Raw genomic sequence first — 19454 nt, 5'->3', positions numbered from 1 at the left:
TGAAGTCCAATTTATATTTTCTTCTGTTGCTTGTGCATTTGTTGTCATATCCAAGAAATCACTGCCAAATCCAATATCATGAATAATTTAGTTTTCATTCCAGAAAATAATGTATATTACAAGTTATTCAAGTAGTACCTCCCAAAAAGATACAAAATGAAAAGTAAAAGCTCTTCCTCACGTCTCATTCCCCAAAGGCTTTATATATATATTTTTTTCAAACATCCACAAGAATTAGATACAACACTATTATAAACTCTCCATTACCCATATTCAGTTCAATAATTATCAACAAATGATCAATTTTGTTTCATACACTCTATTCCTCCGCCCTCCAGTGGATTATTTGAAAGCAAACCACAACCATCATATTCTATTTGTAAAATCTTCAGTTTGAATCTCTACTGAAGTAGAGGTTTCAGTTGAATTTGTGTATGTCTTCTTATATTTTGTATATGTCTTCTTATATTTTGTATAGATCTTGTATGACTTCTTATATTCTGTTCAAAACAAAATCCAAATAATGCCTCTTAAATCTTGTAAATTTCTAACAATCCTCCCACCCTGCTAGTCCCCCTTCTTTATTTGACCTTTATTTGTTGAAGAAATTGGGTCATTTGTCCTATAGAATTTCTCATATTCTGTATTTGGCAGATTATATCCCCCTGGTGTCATTTAACATGTTCTTCTATCCCCTGTTTAAACTGGCATATCTAAAAGCTTGACCAGATTCAGATTCAATTATTTTGGCAATAATATTTAATAGGGATGTTGTGTCAAATATATTTTTGGCAGCATCATTGGTTTGGACTCTAAGATACTGCTTCCCACAGGTATCTACTCAGTTTTAAGTTACTACCAATCTTTTCCTATTGCATAGACAGATTTTTAGCCCCCAATTTATGGAAGCGCTGCTGCCTACTAAAACTGAACCAGAGTTTTTTTTTTTAATCACCTTTAAGCTTACAGCATATTATTCTTTCCTTTGCTAAGAAGTTTAATGAGTACCATGCACTGTCATTTATTACAAAGATTCCTTTATTTGCCTTAAAATCTGGGGTGGGGAGAATATTCAATTGGGTGACCCAGTTTAGTGGATATTTTCTTATGTCTAGAAAGAGTTCAATGAGAAAATGTTTGGTAGATGTAATTAAAAGAAGGCCTTATATTAAGTTCACAAACACATCAGGAGGTGGGGGTATAGCTCAGTGGTAGAGTGCATGCTTAGCATGCACGAGGTCCTAAGTTTAATACCCAGTACCTCCATTAAAATTTTTTAACTAAAAAAAAAGTACATCATGTATTGTACTGAAAAATATGTTCAACAGGGCTTCTAGTTAACAATACCAATGGTGTGAAATAAAACTTTGTAGAATGTGGCAACATGATGGCTATTATTTTGTAGGCAACTGGTAACCACTGTGGTGTTGAGCAGGGGAGTAAAATGGTGAAAATGTGTTTTAAAGAAAGATACTATGGGCAATATTTAAGGTTTAAGGCAAGAAGGGCAGCGGTTGTGTATTTGAAGGTAATCTGATATAGAATTGTTTGGATGCAGCTACAGGACCACCTCAATTTGACAAGTACATCCTGTATTGTATTGAAAAGTGCTTAACATACTTTGTAGCTGGGGATTTCAACTCACTCCACAAAGCATCTAGTAAGGGATGGCTGCAAAGAACAAAGCAAGAGTAGAAAATAATAATCATACATACACACAGAAGCTGAAATATTTATGTAAATGTAAATCAGATCCAGTCACCTCAAATGACTTCCCCTTACATTTAGAATAAAATCCAAAGTTCGAACCATGGCCTCCCATGTACTATGAAAAAGCCTTCACTACCTCTGACCTCACTCACTGTGAGCCAAAGCCCTGCTCCTCATAAAACAGGATCTTGGTCTGCAGCCTTTGCACTTGTTCCCTCCACCTAAAGACACTCCTCACCCAAATATTCACAGAGTTCACCTCCTCACTTCATTTAGGCCTTTGTTCATTATCACTTCCTCAGAGGCCCACCTGACCACCCCATATAAAATAGTACCCCACTTTACCCCCCTCCATGCTTTACTTTTTTCCTACAACACGTGATTATCTGACATTGTATTATATACTAATTGATTCCCCCCACTCTAGAATATGAGCTCTATGATTGTGAAGAGTTTTGTTCACTTATCCAGCACCTAAAACAGCAGAGTGAGTGCTCAATAAATATTTGTTGACTGCATTTAATCATCTACTTCATTTACTCCTCAAAATGGAATGCAGTAGGTAGTGTTGAGGGACACAACAGGTGGCAGGTTGGTGAACCAGTGACATGCAGACTGATAAAAGAATTTACCAGAGGTAAAGCATGAGAATAGAAAAGGAGTTTATTAGGCACGCTGCCATAGACAACGACGGGCCATGCAGACAAGAGGTGCCTGCGTGAGCACCAGGGGCCAGTTGATGGGGTGTTTCATAAGGTAGGGCCACAGGGTGCCCGATCAGCGGAAGTCTGATTGGTTGTAGATGAGGTAAGAGGTTTAAGGTCCGTGAAAGCCAGTAGGGTTTACGACTGATAAGGTGGGCTGAAAGGAAGAAGCCTGAGCTATTCTGAGATTAGTCATCACCTAGGACTATTAGTTTATGAGGGCAAACACGCTCAGTAAAGAATGCACTTCATCTGTTGAGGGATCACAGACAGACAACTGAGAGTACAGAAATGGGGGTGGATGGACTTTGAAGGACATCAGTTGGCCCCACAGGTAGTATGGCGATCCCCACTCTACAGTTTACAGGGAACTATGACATACAAAGGGGTACAATGTCAAGACTTCTTGACTGACTGATTCCTGAAATGGGTGAACTGAAGCAAAGTCTGGTTTGTTGGGAGTAAGGGACACCCAAGCCATACACGGAAACCAATTAAAATGGCCACACTGTAAGAAAGCAAATAGAACGGAGTCTCTTCCTAAGGACACGACCTGATACTGCCCTCACCTCAACCTCACGGGTAAGCACGGAAAATACTGTGTTAGACAATCATTAACAGCAACACTGACGGCCAGACTTCGCAGCCAGCAGTGACGGCGACGCTGGCCCAGCCCTCACGGATACGTAATTAACACCCAGAACCCCGACTTCCTCCCGCCCCTGGGCTGGGCTCACGTGGAGGTCCTCGCGTCGGGAAGCAGCACATACGAGAACTGCGGCGGTTGGCGAATTGGGAGAAGAGGTCCAGCGCGGGAGGTGTGGTGAGCGGACACCAAGGGTCTTACGTAAGGCGCCCGAGCGCCAGGCGGACACTGAATCCCCGCCCGCAGGGAGGGGGTGCGCCCAGGCGCCCTGCGCTCCCTCTGATTGGCCAGCGGGATGACGAGCGCATTTACAGGCAGCTGTGGGCGCTGGGAACGTGCGTCAGCTTTGCGCAATCGGAGAGGGAGAAGGGGCGTGTCTGGCGGCTCAGGAAGCCCGCCGATTGGCTGGAAGGCGCCGGCCCCAGGCGGCCCAGGCCTGCCAGCCGAGGGCGGCGCCGTGGGAGGTGGCGACCGGCTTCAGTGAGATGATCATGGCAGCTCGGACCGGTCAGAGGGCCCTGAAAAAGGTGGTCTCGGGATGCCGTCTGAAGTCGGCGGCGGCGACCAGAGCCCTAGCTCCTGCGCAGGGGCTTGCGCGGAACGTCAGGTAATGAACAACGGGGTCGCCGCGGCGAGGGTAGTTTTCCGCCCGGGCCTGCTGAGCAGGGGGACCGGGGGCATTTGGGGTGAGGCTGAGCCGGACCGGATGAGTTTCCGCGTCTCTGGAGAGAAAGGGTCTCCTGCCTTCCGCATTTGAGGGACTGGGGCCCCGCGCATCCCCCCTTGGCCGAGGTTCGCCGGCCTGTCCCGGACCCCCGGTTTTGTGGGCTCTGCCCTCGCGAGAGGCGGTGAATCATCGGCGAAGCTACTTTGGAAGCAGCTGATAAAGCAGTTCGGCGGGGGTGCCTTTGGGCTCTTCCGGTCTCCTCCCCTATGGCCTACTGCTGGGGCTCTCGGAAAGTTTTAATTTCTCCGCTGAAGGGCTGTGAGCTGATGGGCGTGTGGGAGTTCATGGTTTGGCGGTGAGCCCCCTTCGGTTCCCCCAGCGTGCCAAATGCTCTCCCAGTTTTCTGGTAGCGGTCTTTGCCCCCGCCCTTTGTGGCTTGCTAAACTAAACGTAGCCGAAGTCGGAGACTTGGATTTTTCCCCATGCCCCTGTTACTTAGAGGTCCTGTAACCTTGAACCAGTCTTCGATTTTCCTGGTTGGTTTTGTTTGTTTGTTTTTTGGTAGATGATGGAAGTGGAGACAGGAAAGATTCCATAATTTCACCATTTAGTGTACTTTTATTAGTGACATTTTAATAAATTATACTAGAAAATTAAAGTTAACGTTTAACATGAATTCAGTTGTAAATAGCACGTGATGGAAGGCGAAAACACACATCTGGTTGAGCTCCAGGACATTTAGATTCAACGAAGAATTTTTTAAATACCAACATTCCAACCAACCCCAAATCCTTTTAGATATTTATTGGTTGAAATTAAAGTAAAATCATCTCATATCGTTCACTCTTGCTTTAGGAAATAACCTGAAAAAGTAGTTTCAAGCAGAACATACCTTATTGTCCTTTAGAGCTACTTGTATTACTCTTAAAAAGTGTTGGCTTGCAAATAAAACTGTTACTTTTGGTTAAAAGAATTGCTTTAGTGATCAAATTAAGGCTTAAAATCCTTGATAAGTATTTATTGTTTATGATAATAAAGAATAAGGGAGTTTATGAGGTCATTGCAAGGCTGAAACATTAACAGAGAGTCTGGCCTTTATTTTAATAGAGTATTTGAGATGCAGTATTGGAAGATTAGTGACAAAAAAAAACTCCTTCATCTGGTCCAGTTTTCATATCATGGTTTAACCATACTTATGAGTGTATGGCTCTCATATTGTAGTTGAAGACATTATTCTTGATAGTGTGTGAAAATGGATGTACTGTCCAGGGCATTGTAACCATGGTATGCAAGCTGATCTCAACAACAACTATTAGCTTGCTTTAAATAGGCATTTTTCTTGTGATTGTAATCAAATTGTGTAAGGGTTTCTTTTGGGGGGGTAGGGGGATGGTATTATATGAACTTGGTACAAAATTCAAAACTGTATACAGTGAAAAGTAAGCTTCCCAGACACCCAGTTCACCTCTTCAGAAGCAAGGATCTCGTTCTTTTTTTTTTTTTTAAATAAAGATTTATCTCAGAGATGCCTTTTCTGGTACTGATTTATCAGAAAATTATTAATAATTGTACATAATGTCTGCTACATAATTGGCTTCCAATAATAGATAACAAGGTATCTATACAAAAAGTGAGAAAAATGGGTAAAACTTACAATAGTTAAAGACATCTAAAGAATGTCTCAGAAGGGCATTTTTTACACTGTTTGCTTTCTGTAATCAATATGACTACCAGAGATCCTAAATTATTTTTTGTGACTTCTTTTTAAAGGGGGAAGCTAAATTAACTGCCTGATTATTTTGTTTCCACTGTTCTGCTTCATTTAGCAGAGTAACTCATTCACTTTCATTGTTATGATCCCACTTTAAAGCAAACTATAGGTTTACTAAAAAAAAAAAATCACCATAGGCTTTAAAAAATGTTATCACTGCCTTTAAAATAAGACTCACAGGGGAAGGGTGTAGCTCAGTGGTGGAGTGTTTGCCTAGTATACACAAAGTCCTGGGTTCAATCCCCAGTAGTTCCACCAAAAATAAATAAATATAAGCCTAATTATCTCCCTACCCTCCCCCAAATAAGATTCACATTACAAGTCATAGTTTTAAAGATTTTCAGGAACACATAACACACTTATTCTCTCTAGGAGGTGAATCTATCCAAAATCTCTTTTGACTGAAAAAGAATATCATACATCTGTTTGAAATACGCTCTTACCATCATTATAAAATCAAATACTACTTTTGATTCCCTAGAAAACTTAGAATTCACAAAGCCATCTTGTTTTACCATCATTTACCCATTATTCCATCCTTGAAGTGCTGTTAACAGCTGGGTACGTAAGAATTCTAAAATCTTAAAAAGGGGCCAGTAAGTTCATTCGTACATTTCATATGTTTGAGTTTTTCCCATTGTCATGCAGCATTTAGCTTAACTATTTTCACTGACCTTTCTTTCATCATCTCTGTAATGAGCCCATCCAATTTTTATAAACAGCCTTAATTGTTCAAAAGTCCTTTCTTGTGTTTTTATAGCCATATTCTTAAGTATCACCCCTTATCTTCTGGCTGAATGTTCCCAGTTTCTTCAGCAGCTCTTAACTTGATTTTCTCTTCCTCCTCAGCCAGACATTAAGGTATTAGTATTAATATCCTTAAGGAAATTTTATTTATATGTAAATCATATTTTCTATAAATCACGTTTTATATATAACTTAAGGAGATTTCACTAGGTCACTCCAATTCCCTTTAAAAAAAAACTTGAAAGACTTGATTTAATGAAATATCACTGTCTTACCTGGAACTCTTCAACAGCTTCTCATTGAGAATAGATTCCAGATTTCTTTATCCTGGCTAATAATCCCCAGTATGATCGAGCTTCAGCTTGTCTCTAACGTTATTTCATGGTGCTCTCCCCCTGGCTTGCTATATTGCTTTATATATATATATAAAGTCTTTATATATAGTCTTTCTCAGTGTCTGGGTGCTGCCAGGCTTTTTCCTGTATCTACCTCTTCTCTTCCCGTAGACATACACACATACATGTGTGAGAGAGAGATTATATATATGTGCGCACATAGTTATTATGTGCATACATACCTATTTCTCTTTGCGTGGCTAACTCCTTATCCATTATGTCTCAGCTGAAATATAACCTCAGAGGACTTGCTCGACCACCCTGTCTAAAGGAAGTCCTAATTACATGTCCCTTCACCCATTTCTATTTTAGCACTTTTTTTGGATCATCAACTAGAATGTTTCATGTTTGCCTTATTCACCATTATATCCTTACTGCCTGGCACAAAATAGGAGCTCAGTAAGTATGTGAACTAACATATGAATAGTAGTGTAAAATAGTTGTGCAGTAATTTTATTAAAGGCTAAAAATGTTTAGGTGAACAGGAGCATATCAGGCATCTGTATTTAGAAGTACCCTAAACAATTAACATTCTAATTACCTCGGCATGTTTTTACACATACACACTGAAATGGAGATTAGAAGGTAAAGGATAACAGAGCGGCAGTTCTCACGGGGCCATCAGATATCCAATCAGAGAGTGAGATCTAGTTTCAAGTTTCATAGAGTAAATCAAGAATTACAGAACCCCTATGGATCCAGCTGGGAAAACAACCTGGGTAGATGAGTTGAAAATTGGATGATAAATATTCTAGCAAACCAAGGGCAAGAGTATGTTGTAACACATGACTACAGAATAAAAGCAAGCTTCTGGGAGAGATAACCTTTTGTGCTAGAAGTTTCTAATCTTAACTCTAAGGTTATTTTTAGTTTTCTTTATGGTGTTTAAAAAGCTTATTTGTGTGTGTGTTTCAGGACTCTTCTAAGGTTGTAAAGCCTTCTAAGGTGTGATTGTTACTTTACGATCTCATTTGTGTTTCCTCTTAATTGTCAGTGTTACTCTAAATCAGATAATTTTTGTCTTTTTAGATATTTAGCTTCCTGTGGTATACTGATGAGCAGAACTCTTCCACTGCATACCTCAGTTTTGCCTAAGGAGATACATGCAAGAACTTTCTTCAGAATTGCTGCACCGTTAATAAACAAAAGAAAAGAATATTCAGAGAGGAGAATTATAGGGTTTGTATATAATAATTGTTCTATTAAAAGAGCATGGCCACAATTTTCCATAGACTGTCATGCCTCTTTTTCGGGATTCTCTTCTTACTAAGCTCTTATTTTTCTAGCTCTTTCTGTTTTATAAGTGTTTGTTGAATGAATATAATTATATGATAACTTTATAGGACATATTTAAATATCAACATTTAAAGGAAATAATTAAACTGTTTATGACCTGCATTTTTGTACACTATTCTTTTTTATACTGGAAACATTACTGATATGTTGGGCCAAATATGTTTGTATAGCCCCCTCACATACACACATACATAGGTAAGGACATATAAACACGCTGAGAGGCCCCTACCAGCTACAGCGGAAATTAGCAAACTTTCTGTAAAGTGCCAGTTAGTAAATAGGTTTGTGGACCACACTGTCTTTGTTGCAACTACTTAATTCTGTCATTGTAGCCCAAACATAGCCATAGACAATATGTAATAAATGAGTATGGCTGCGTTCTAATAAAACTTCATTTGCAAAACTAGACAGCGGGCCAGGTTTGGCTCCTCATCTAGGGATATACACAACAGAGTATAGAGACTGTAGTTCTGCTAAACCCGAAATACAGCAGTCCTTCATGTGGGGAGTTTCTTAATTCCCACCAAGCTGTCAAGTATTACATGAATTCTTGTAAAAGTGCGTTTCATTCATTTTATTCAATTGCTTTTTCCCTTCTGATTTTTCTGTAGTAAAGGAATTTCATCAGACTCATAACTTTTGTCACTAAACTTATCTTTATTATTGGCTAGTCACTGTATTAGTTAAGGTAGTGCTATTAGCTATATAGGTAAAACCCAGAAGTATTTTTCTTTCTCATGAAAAATTGAAGTGAGTGTTCCCAGTACATGGGCAGCAATCCTCAAGTAGTGATTCAGGAACCCAGGCTCCATCCAACTTGTGACTTTTGTAATTCCTTAGTCTTCAGAGTCTCTTAGGAAGAGACTTAATCATATTGGTTTGGAAGTGACGCAGTGTTTACTCTCAGATATTGTTGTCAAGAACTAGAGGGGAGGGTATAGATCAGTGGAGGTCCTGGATTCAATCCCCAGTATTTCCATTAAAATAAATCTAATTACCTCCCCTAGTCATGCTTTAACCTTAGGAATTGTAGCCTCCTGATGGCCAGCAATAATGCCACATAAAGTGAGTCTAAATAGGTAGACATCTTTGCCACAACTGGTGTCTTAAGAGAAATGGCAACAAAAAGATGAGAAATCAGATAGTGAATTGGTCTGCTTTACTTTTGAATCACTAGTAATAGCTTCCTTTTACTGAGTACCTGCCATTTGACAGGCACTGCTGGGTGCTGCATATTTGTTGTTTCATTTAATTCTCACAATCACCATGTGAACTAGGTATTATTCCCATTTTAGAGATGATGAAACAAGTTCAGAGAGATAATGTGTGTTGTGACCCCAAAGCTTACTTTTTCGCATCATGTTTACTTCTTACTTGCTTCCTTCTTCCTCATGCTAAAATTCTTATTACAAATGGTCTTATCTAATGATCTTCATCTTCCCCCATATTTGACATAAACACATTATAATGGGTACCATTTGCTAAGTGCTTAGTAAGCATTGTGCATTATGCCAAAACTATTTAACCCTTAAAAGAACACTTTGAAGGCATTTTTCAATTATGAGTGAAGAAAATGAAGTTGAGAGATTAATCGATCTACCCAGGTCACATGACTTACTATGTTTTAGAGTTGATATTTGAACACAGTCCTTTGTGACCACAAAGATCATCCCTTGACCATTGTGCTATATTGCTTTCTTAGTCATTGTAGACTGCTTTTATGGCAATTAGCTTCCAGGCTACGAGGAAGCCTTCTTCATGGGACCTATTTTGACATTTATTTCCAAGTGTCTGAGAACTTGGGGAGGGTAGATTTATTTTCTCCCTCTTTGCTGTGGGCCTCATTTCATGATCATAAAGTTCATAAACATACATATACTCATTCTGTCATATTCCAAAAATACCCTTTTGAATTTAGATTGTGATTGTTTACTATATCAATTTGAGGTGAATTATGTTTTAACAGTGTTGAGTCTTTATATCAAGAGTAGTATGTGTCTGGCTCTCGTTATTCAGTTGTCTTTTACACATATCCACAGTGGGTTTTTGTTGTTTGTTTTTTTTATTTAAACCCTGAATTTTTTTTTGTTGAATTTATTTCTAGGTATTTTGCATTTCTGTGCTAATGTTTTCTACTTGTTCTTGTTAGTATAGGAACAGTATTAATTTTTACACACTTTATAACAGGCTGTCTTACTGAATTCTGAATTGATTCTCTACCAAATTGATAATCATATCACCTGCCAAATGATAATTTTGCCTAATTCTTGTCCACACATGTGCCTCATAGTTCATGTGCTAATTTAACGACTACTTTCAGAACAGTGTTAAGTAACAATGATAGTCAGCATCTTTGTTTTATTTCTAACTCTAATGGAAATGCTTCTGGTATTTTACCGTCCATGAAGGGAACCATATAATTTTTTTATATAGGCTAATTAATATGGTTATAATAATATAATTATTAGTGTTAAACCATTCATATATCCTTAAATGAGTTGTATTTCATTGTTGTTGGTTTTTATCAATATATTGCTGGATTATATTTGCTAATATTTAACTTAAAACTCTGTACTCACAGGTTATGTGGGTCTATAGATTTTGTAATATGTAGTTTGTGAGGTTTGGGTTGGCAGGATGTTAGGCTGGCTCATAAAAAGAATAAAAGGTTTCCTTTGTGTTCTAGAAGTTTCTTTCCCTTAATTACAAAATTATTACATGCTTGTATAAAAAGTAACAATATAGAAATATACCACAAGAGTTAGTCTATTTTAACTCCTACTTCTTTTTCCTGAATTAACAACTGGTAATTGTTTAATCTGTATTCTTCTAGGAGTTTTTAAATGTATTTTCATTACATTCATAATAATTATTTTTAGGAAAAAATCAAATGTTTAAAATTGAGGAAATAGAGTATATACTTATAATTTTTCTCAAATAGATAATAGAATTGTATATATCCTGTCTGCTTTAGTGTGCCTTTTTTCATATAACAGTATATTGTAGTAAAAACTATTAAGTGTAAAATAAGCTACAAGGATATATTGTACAACACAGGGAATATAGCAAATATTTAATAATAACTATAAATGGAATATAACCTTTAAAAATTGTGAATCACTATATTGTACATTTGTACCTTATATAATATTATATGTCAAGTATACTACTTCTTAAAGTATACAATTGACCCTTGAAAAATGGGAGAGGTTAAGTGTGTAGACCCCCTATGCATTAAAAAGTCTGCATACTACTGTTTCTGTCTCAAAAACAAAGGAATTGATAAATCACTTACCCAAGGGCAGGAAGCTGAAACAATTTGGATAGAATCAGGACTCAAACCCTAGCTTCTTCGATTCTGCGTATTGTAATCTCTAATAGAACTTTTCCTCACACATAATTTAAACATCTGTAAATGAAAATACAGGTACTATATTTACTGAAAAAAATTTACTTATAAGTGGACCCACACAGTTTAAAGCTCTGTTGTTCAAGGGTCAACTGTATATTTGATCTTAATCCTTTAAATAACTAATAGAGTTCCACAGTGTGAGTGTACCCTAATTTATCAATCATTTATCATTATATTAAGCAATATTAATGTTTATCATCTAATAAACATTTAGGTTGCTTCCAGTTATTTTTCCTCTTAAACTCTCAATTTTTAAATGCTGGTCATTAATTAAAATTTTAAAAACCACATCTTCAAGCCAGATCCAACCAGTGGTCTGCCCCTTTGCAATCTCTGCTAAACATAAATATTTAGCTCCATTTTATTTTCTTTGTTGCCTTGAAGTCATTTATCCCAGAGGTGGTGGTTTATCCTATTTGAGCCAAATGATTTATTGCTTTATACACAATAAGTTTTATTCATATTCAGTTTAAAGTGTACATATACCATATAACTAGGTGTGGTTAATATCTCTCTCTCTCTTTTTGGTGGGGGGAAGATATTCTATGCAGGAAATGTATGATGTAGTATCAGGAATGGAGGATTACAAGCATTTTGTTCCTTGGTGCAAAAAATCAGATGTAATATCAAGGAGATCCGGATACTGCAAAACACGACTAGAGATTGGATTTCCGCCTGTATTGGAGCGCTATACATCAGTAGTAACCTTGGTGAAACCACATTTGGTAAAGGTAATGGTTTTGTTATATGACATTTTAAAATATTCCCTGAATATTGATTATATCAAGTGAGCTAAAGGTATAATAGCTTAGAAAGATTTCTCTAAACTCATAGGAGGGAAAAAACAAACCATTTATTTTATCTTCTAATCATGTTATTTTATACAATATTAGCATTATTCTTTCCAAGTAGAAATTTAACTGGAATGTGGAAATGAAAAGCTTTTCTTTTGTCCCTCTATTGACTACTGAACCACAGGAAAGATTCAGCCACACAAGTGAGAAATGTTTTAATTTAATCCTTACACTATTTTTTTTTTAAGTTAAGGAAGGAAAAATGGTGAGAGGATGAAGAAAGGTAGAAAGGCTATACATGTGGAGAACATAAACATTGTTGAGGTCATCCTGCCATGTACCAGGTACTGAAATGCCAGGTACTGTTGCATGCATTATCTTAATCATCTTACCTTCTCAGAGGAAAAGTTACCCAGACTTAAACACACAAAAAGGCAGAATTCCACAGAGTAATAGCCATTTCTTTTGAGTTCCTAGAGTGGTAACCAAAGACTTTCAAAGCTGAGTTGCCCACAAGATTTAGTGGCAGTGTCATTTCTTGGTAATTGGCCAGAGCTAAGTGCTTTCATCATCTCTTCATCAGGTGTTGAAGGAGATGAAACTTTCATACTGGGAAGTGTACACTGTCCAGTGAAGCTAAGAACTTGGAGTCCACTCTAGTCTCACTCTCAAAACTTAAACTCCACTTAAAAGCCATGCTCTGCCCCACCCTGGGACTTGGAGATTATTATGACTGTTTCCACCTGTTTGTCTCATAGTTTTTTGGAGTTTTTACCTTCTATGCTGCACTGCTTCTCTCGCAATGACTAACATAGACTGAGCTCTTTATAGTGCTTTACTTGAATTAATTCATTTAATCTTCACAACAGCCCTTTGAGGTTCAAAATTTATTATTCTCTGTCTTATGGTTGAGCACACTAAGGCTTAGAAGAGTTAGATAACTTGTCCAAGGTCACACAGCCAAGACTAGCTCCATCTGACACTAGCGAATAGCTCTATAATCTTAAATTTTTTTTTCTATTCCCTGACATCAGTCTTTGTACCATTCAAATTCTTATAACTTAGATCTTAACATTTTGCTGCATCTAACAGTCTTCGTACCATTCAAATTCTTATAACTTAGATCTTAACATTTTGCTGCATCTAACTAAAAGAACTCTTAAAAAAAAAAAAATCTCATTTTCTCCTCCTAGCTTTCTTCCCTCCCCTGGCTCCTTGACATATACAAGATAAAGTTAGTCACTTTATCATTGCTCATGGGCTCATCTGCCCACTCTCCCCCACCCCTCAAAACACTCTGCACTTAATGTTCAGTCAGTACCATACATCTTAAAAGTCCCATAAATGTACGTGTAGTACTTACACCACAGCCCTGGGCCTTTGCATATTGTTCTCTCTTCTACCTGTAATGAACTCAACTCCTTGCCTATTAATCCTTCAAGTTCCAGCCTGCTTTCTCCCTTTTCCTTTCATATAGGTAATCAGTCCTGCCTGAGTGATTCCTCTAGGCCTTGTACATGCTTTATTTCTTTCTTTTACCACTCTGTAGTATAATTTCTTTCTTCATTTGGATTTCCACTTGACAGAATTGAGCTACTTGAGGGAATGGGAGATCCCTTTTCATCCGTGTTTCCTTAGCACCAGTACTACAGTGACGGGAGTCATGAGAGCTCTTTGTTTATGAAGGTCTCAGCCTCATGTTCTTGGGTTATTGTAGATCCAGAGATGTTCATAATAACAAAGTTATTTCGGTAACTTTCAACACTGCTGAGGAGGGATGAAACTACTAAGAAAAAGAAAATCTTCAAAACAGTGTGTACTAGATGGTGATTACTATCTCAATTTTATGATGCTTAGGGAAATTAAGAGCCTTATACGAATTCATACTGTGTGTGTCTAATTCCAAAACTATTTTACCATTAAAATAAGCTGCCTCAATTAATGTGTTAATTTATTGTTTAAAAACATATTTGAGAATAACACACAACTGTACATATTCAGCTTTCAGTCGTCCCTGCTTTCAGGTTCTGCATGTTAATACCCAGTACACATGTATGACGTACAATAAAAATCACGGTAACCAAGGGAGCAGCAGAAGCTATGTGACGTTTTCTGTGAATTACTAGCTACCCTAAATGTGCCTGTGACTTACTGTGTCCGTGATTCTAATCTATACACATCTGTAATGGCCAGAAGCCTTCCTACTGTTTTCAGTGTCTCTGCTGGTAGGAATGAGGTCTTTGGCAGTATTGTCCTTATCAAAACATACTATTAAAAATCTCTGGGTCCTTTGCCTAGATTATTGATATGAGTATAGCACTGCCACATTTTGTGAAAAAGTAGTCAGAGGAAGGTGCTATATCGTGGTAAGTATTCTCAACAGCTTTTTCTCTTTCATTGTTGAATTTCCTGTAAGCTTCTTATGTGATTATTAAGGGTAGAATGCATTATCTTACAGTTGGATAACTGAAATAATAAGATTTTATTTTGGACTTTTTATATATTTAAAAATTTGATGGCCATTATTGAACTGTGTGTAAAACTGAGCCTTTGAAGAAAAATTTCACTTCTCCCCAGTGATTTAGCATAATGTGACTTAATTCAGCTATTAAAGTAGTTAGTATTTTAATAACTATTATTTTATCATGACTAAACAAGTTTTAAAACATTCACTGGTTTCCATTTTTTTAATTAAAATAATATTTTTTTAATAAACATGTAAATAGAGCATTTCTTTGTAAATGCTTCTTAACATGGATGCATTTGATCTTTATAATAATTCTACTGTGTTACTGTCTGGTTATCCATTCAGAAGGGTTTTAGATGAAGAGGAAGTGAGGAATACACTGCAGATAACTTCTTGGCCCCCAAGTTTGAACTGTCTGTGGAGATATCCAGATACAGTCAGAGAAATAATCCTACATTCTGTGTTTAGGAAGGCTGTAGCTTAGAAGAAAAAGTGACTCCATTCACTTTAGGGAAACAGAGTTTACCCATGCAGGTTCTTATTTTGCAAGTCTATAGTGTATAGCCTGAGAGGGGCAGTCCAAACCCTTGAGGGGGATAAATTATCAAAGAGAAAGGGGGTAGAGAGACTTGATCATTTATTGGCCCCAGGATATGACAGAATTGCTGCACACTTAAGGCTTAATTGAGGAGGAGGGTGTAGACTTTGAAACAATCATTTAAAAAATCATCTGCTGCTGAGAGAAGGTGATATGTACTCCTGAGGTCAGTTGTCTACTGCCATAATAAGACCCAGATAGCATCTTAGGACAGAAAATAAAGAAGCTGAACTTCATTCATGGTCCTTACAGTTCTAACAATGGACTAGTGGCTGTGGTTCTGGCCACCATTTTTCACACTGGCAACTCTTTAGTGGGCCTCAGTCAACACTTTTTAATGATACAGAAGGAAATACCAAAATGCACTGCACATAGTATCACTATGTATTGTGTTCTGGTGTGTACACACACGTAAAATAAATATGGATGCTGATGAGATTAGAGGTCAGAAAGCAGTGGGTCAGGGACAAGGGTCAGAGCCAGACTTTCAGAAAACTGAAACCATAGAGGCCTCTAGAAATAAAGAATAATGAGTGAAAGAAAGACTAAATGTGATTGACAAGAGAAAAATCTTTGGGTAGGAAAGAATTAGAGAATTGTGCTAGGAATCTGTGCCAGATGCCTTACAAATGGTTTAGCCATCTCAGCGATGTATCAAACAGGCATTATACTCATTTTAAAGATTCAGGAACTATGGTAACAGGGAATTAACTTGTTCAGGATCACTTATAAGAGGCAGAGGTAGAAATAAACTTCCAGAAAATCACTCCCTGTTTTGCTGTGAGAGAACTCTAAGTAGCACAGCGGGTGATAGCAGTGGGAGGGAGAACAAGTGGCAGTCTTGGGGATCCCAGGAGAAAAGAAGATGACTTACATTGGCAACAGATCACTTCCTGGTACCAAGCTAACAATAAGCTGTTTTTGTCAACTGTGGTCTGACCTATAAAAATATTTACCTTTTGAAGAAATCATCCTCAGTTGTAGATTCTGGACAATCTAAATGGTATTTTACTGTGGTTTTATCTTTTTCTTTTTTTCATTTTGTTCTAGGCGTCCTGTACGGATGGGAAGCTCTTCAAACATTTGGAGACTGTTTGGCGTTTTAGCCCAGGTCTTCCTGGCTACCCAAGAACTTGTACTTTGGATTTTTCAGTAAGTATCTCATTAAGCCCTTAATTTGTTCCAAATATCAGGTAAAGCTGGTAAAGAAGGAGTAATCTATTTTTATTAGAACTCACATGCCATAATAAATAACCTATATGCATAGCAATTACTGAAAGACATTTTTTTAAATCTCAAATTTCTGAGTATTGAATACCTTTTTCTGCACTAATTTTATAAGAAAGAATGTTAATGAACCTTTCTCTTTCTCTATTCTATTTCTTGAAACTTTGCATAGTCATTCCTTATCTATAGATTAGAAGACACAAACACCAAATGAAATCTCCACATTGACCTGCATCTTATGATTTGCAGAAATAAAGTGCAAAGGAAAAAAATATATTTTTAAATTTAGGGGCTATGGTATTTTCTTGTTCATATCACCTTAGCTATAGAAAACTTAGAGCCATTTGTGTGGCTTTTTCTTTGCCAACAGATAACATGAGATGTTCTGTTTTTGCAACTCAGGCTTACATTTTAAGAAATGGTCATAATTTTGAGTAAATTACATTGTTCTCAGCTCTTAAGTTGCTTTCATTAAAAAATTAGTGGGCATTAATGAGACAGTTGGGGAAATTTGAATGAAGTCTCTATAGATTAGGTAATAGCGTTATTATCTAATAATATTTTCTCTTAATTTCCTGGTTTTAATTGCACTGTGGTTATATAAGGCATTAAAATAGGGGAATCTGGGTGATAGGTGTATGAGAAATCTTAGTACTATTTCTGCAACTTTTTAATAAATAAAATTATTATAAAATAAAAATTGAAAGTTTTAGAAGTTAGTGGATATTTGTTCCTTAAAATCTTTCTCCAACCAGTTGCCTTGAATTCTGTCTCGAGGGGAATATAAATAAAGTTCTAAATCATTGTCTACTTTAAGATTGACCCACCTTCCCCATCTATTTTGTGGATCAGTCTCTTCTTTCTGTTACTACTTCCCATGGGAATATCCTATCAGAAAGATCTACTTACCTTTCTCATTTCCTTTTGGGAGGTAGAGTAGCTCTAAAAGGGGCACATGAATAAGAAGCCAAGTGATAAACATGGTATTTAGCAAAGCTTTTTTTCTTGTTTTCTGTAACTTAATAAAAGCAGACTCTTTGCCCTGAAATGAGATTCATTGACCTTGTTTACTTAAGCTGGTTGTGCAGCCATCGTTGTATTTACTGCAGTAAGACTCCCTCTTTTGAGGGATGTTAAGAATCTCATCCAGATAGACCCGTATTGCTATGCCTTAGCTATATGGCTGGGTGGACCAAGTAGCCCATTTCGCAGTGTGAACACCATAATCCTAAGTAGAGATCGAGTAAAAGAAAGATCTTTCTAAAATAGTTATTAACATTTTCCTACAGGTTTCTTTTGAATTTCGCTCCCTTCTACACTCTCAGCTTGCCACATTGTTTTTTGATGAAGTTGTAAAGCAGATGGTAGCTGCCTTTGAAAGAAGAGCTTGTAAGCTGTATGGTCCAGAAACAAATATACCTCGGGAATTAATGCTTCATGAAGTTCATCACACATAAAGGGAAAAAGGAACTGGTCACCTGCTTGTAACTAGTTTATTCACTTTTAGGAAGTGCTTTCATCATTTGCTTTCAGAAGCCGGAAAGCATTTGTTAAACACAGCTTTGATTATAAACCTGTACCATTGAAAATTTGCACTTGGAATATGGAACCACATGTACATAGAATTCAATCAAGTGTAATTCAGAGTAATATGTATATTAGCATATTTGTATTGTATATTTACAGTAATGGGATGTCATCACTTGCTAGAATACTGACATCACTCTTCTGAGCAGAAATTGAACCTGTAAATTTAAACCTTTTTAATATCTCCTGATCTGAAAGAGGTTGGTTGAGATAACTCATGCAGTGTATATTATATTAACCATGTCATGTTTAAGTTATTAAATTGAGACTATTTATAACTTTTTGTCATAGGGCCTGCCTTGTGGCTTAGGATATTTGAGTAATCATCAGATGCTTTAAGTAAAAATTTTGACTTAAAAATACTGTTTGTGAAGGTTCCCTGGCATTTTTCTTATTTTTAAATTGTTCTTATGGGTAGTAGAAGATAATTCTGTGCTATACTGAGGTTAGCTTCCAGAAAAAGTGAAAAAAAAATTTTTTTTTTTTTGGTGCATGGTCCAGAGTTTTAAATTACTTTCCTCATAGTTAGCAACCCTCTCCCAGACACTTTGACTGCTGTTTCAATAATGCTGATTGCTTGTCAAATTTTGTCTACAACAGTGGGCAATAGATGAAGATAAATTGGTTGGTGTGTCTCCAGCACTGTGCATCCCTATTTTTTATTTATTGCGTGTACTCACTTTCAATAATGTATTTCAAACCGGTATTTTTGTAAACAAATCAATGTAAGGACTGAAGTAATAACTTAATAAAGTTAATTTGTTTATTTTTTGTACAGTTATTTTGGTTATTGAAATCCTCCTGGATTGTTTCAATGTGTATTTACATAGACACAGTAAAATTGGTTATTGTATTTTATGTCTTAAAACACTTTCATAGAAACAAATGTGAGCAAAATTCAGTCTTCCTTTAATCAATATTGATCCCCTTCTCTCTTGTCACTTCATACCCAACAACCCTCTTGCATTAGTTACCCTGACAGTCACAGTGCTATTAACTTTGTTTCATCAGATCAAGAAGGGACTCCAATAATTAGTTCCCTACATAAATGCATGTTTGCATCAACTTGTGCAGTAAATGTTTTGAGTAGCTGCTCTCTGCCAGACAGTGGGTATACGGTGGTGAATGATTGCTTGGTTGTTCCTTCACACAGGTAAAGTATCTTTCCACTTACAAATAAGCTATTTTTCCAGAGCATAGTTTGTATATAATTATGTACCTTTTAAATAACGAAGTTTTTTTTTTTTTTAAGTGGCAAAGATAAGACATTTTCTTTTTTCCCTGTACAGTACTACTTCTCTTTTGATGGAAATAAGAATCTATACTTTACCACTATTCCTACAAATGCCACAGGTAAACCCTTAGGTTCAGAATCTAACTTAGTGATTGGACGTAACTGAGCTGATACTATGATACTGTATGTACATGGTATT

General features: G+C 36.9%; 2 protein-coding genes across 2 annotated transcripts in view; one reads left to right on the top strand and one right to left on the bottom strand.

Annotated features, from left to right (window-relative positions):
• The window catches only part of SF3B1 (splicing factor 3b subunit 1), a 46051-nt gene extending 42854 nt beyond the window's left edge, over positions 1–3197 (bottom strand). The window contains 1 exon segment of the mRNA XM_006175216.3: positions 3152–3197. Coding sequence (XP_006175278.2) covers positions 3152–3182 — 31 coding nt within the window. The 5' untranslated portion in view covers positions 3183–3197.
• A 279-nt stretch (positions 3198–3476) lies between these two features.
• On the top strand, positions 3477–18796 carry COQ10B (coenzyme Q10B). Its single transcript, XM_006175215.3, has 5 exons — positions 3477–3667; positions 7670–7819; positions 11887–12079; positions 16258–16359; positions 17724–18796. The coding sequence occupies exons 1-5, from the start codon at positions 3546–3548 to the stop codon at positions 17889–17891; spliced, it is 735 nt and encodes a 244-aa protein (XP_006175277.1). The 5' UTR covers positions 3477–3545; the 3' UTR covers positions 17892–18796.
• The last annotated feature ends 658 nt before the right edge of the window (positions 18797–19454 follow it).

This window comes from Camelus ferus, chromosome 5 (genome assembly GCF_009834535.1).
Source record: "Camelus ferus isolate YT-003-E chromosome 5, BCGSAC_Cfer_1.0, whole genome shotgun sequence".
Classification (NCBI taxonomy): Eukaryota; Metazoa; Chordata; class Mammalia; order Artiodactyla; family Camelidae; genus Camelus; species Camelus ferus.
This window is presented reverse-complemented; position numbering and strand designations above follow the sequence as displayed.

Excerpts from the sequence above, each read along its gene's own strand:
- COQ10B (XM_006175215.3), top strand. The coding sequence starts at position 3,546 with ATGATCATGGCAGCTCGGACCGGTCAGAGGGCCCTGAAAAAGGTGGTC. Across the intron at positions 12,080-16,257 it reads TGAAACCACATTTGGTAAAG|GCGTCCTGTACGGATGGGAA; the intron begins GTAATGGTTTTG and ends ATTTTGTTCTAG. Across the intron at positions 16,360-17,723 it reads CTTGTACTTTGGATTTTTCA|GTTTCTTTTGAATTTCGCTC; the intron begins GTAAGTATCTCA and ends ATTTTCCTACAG.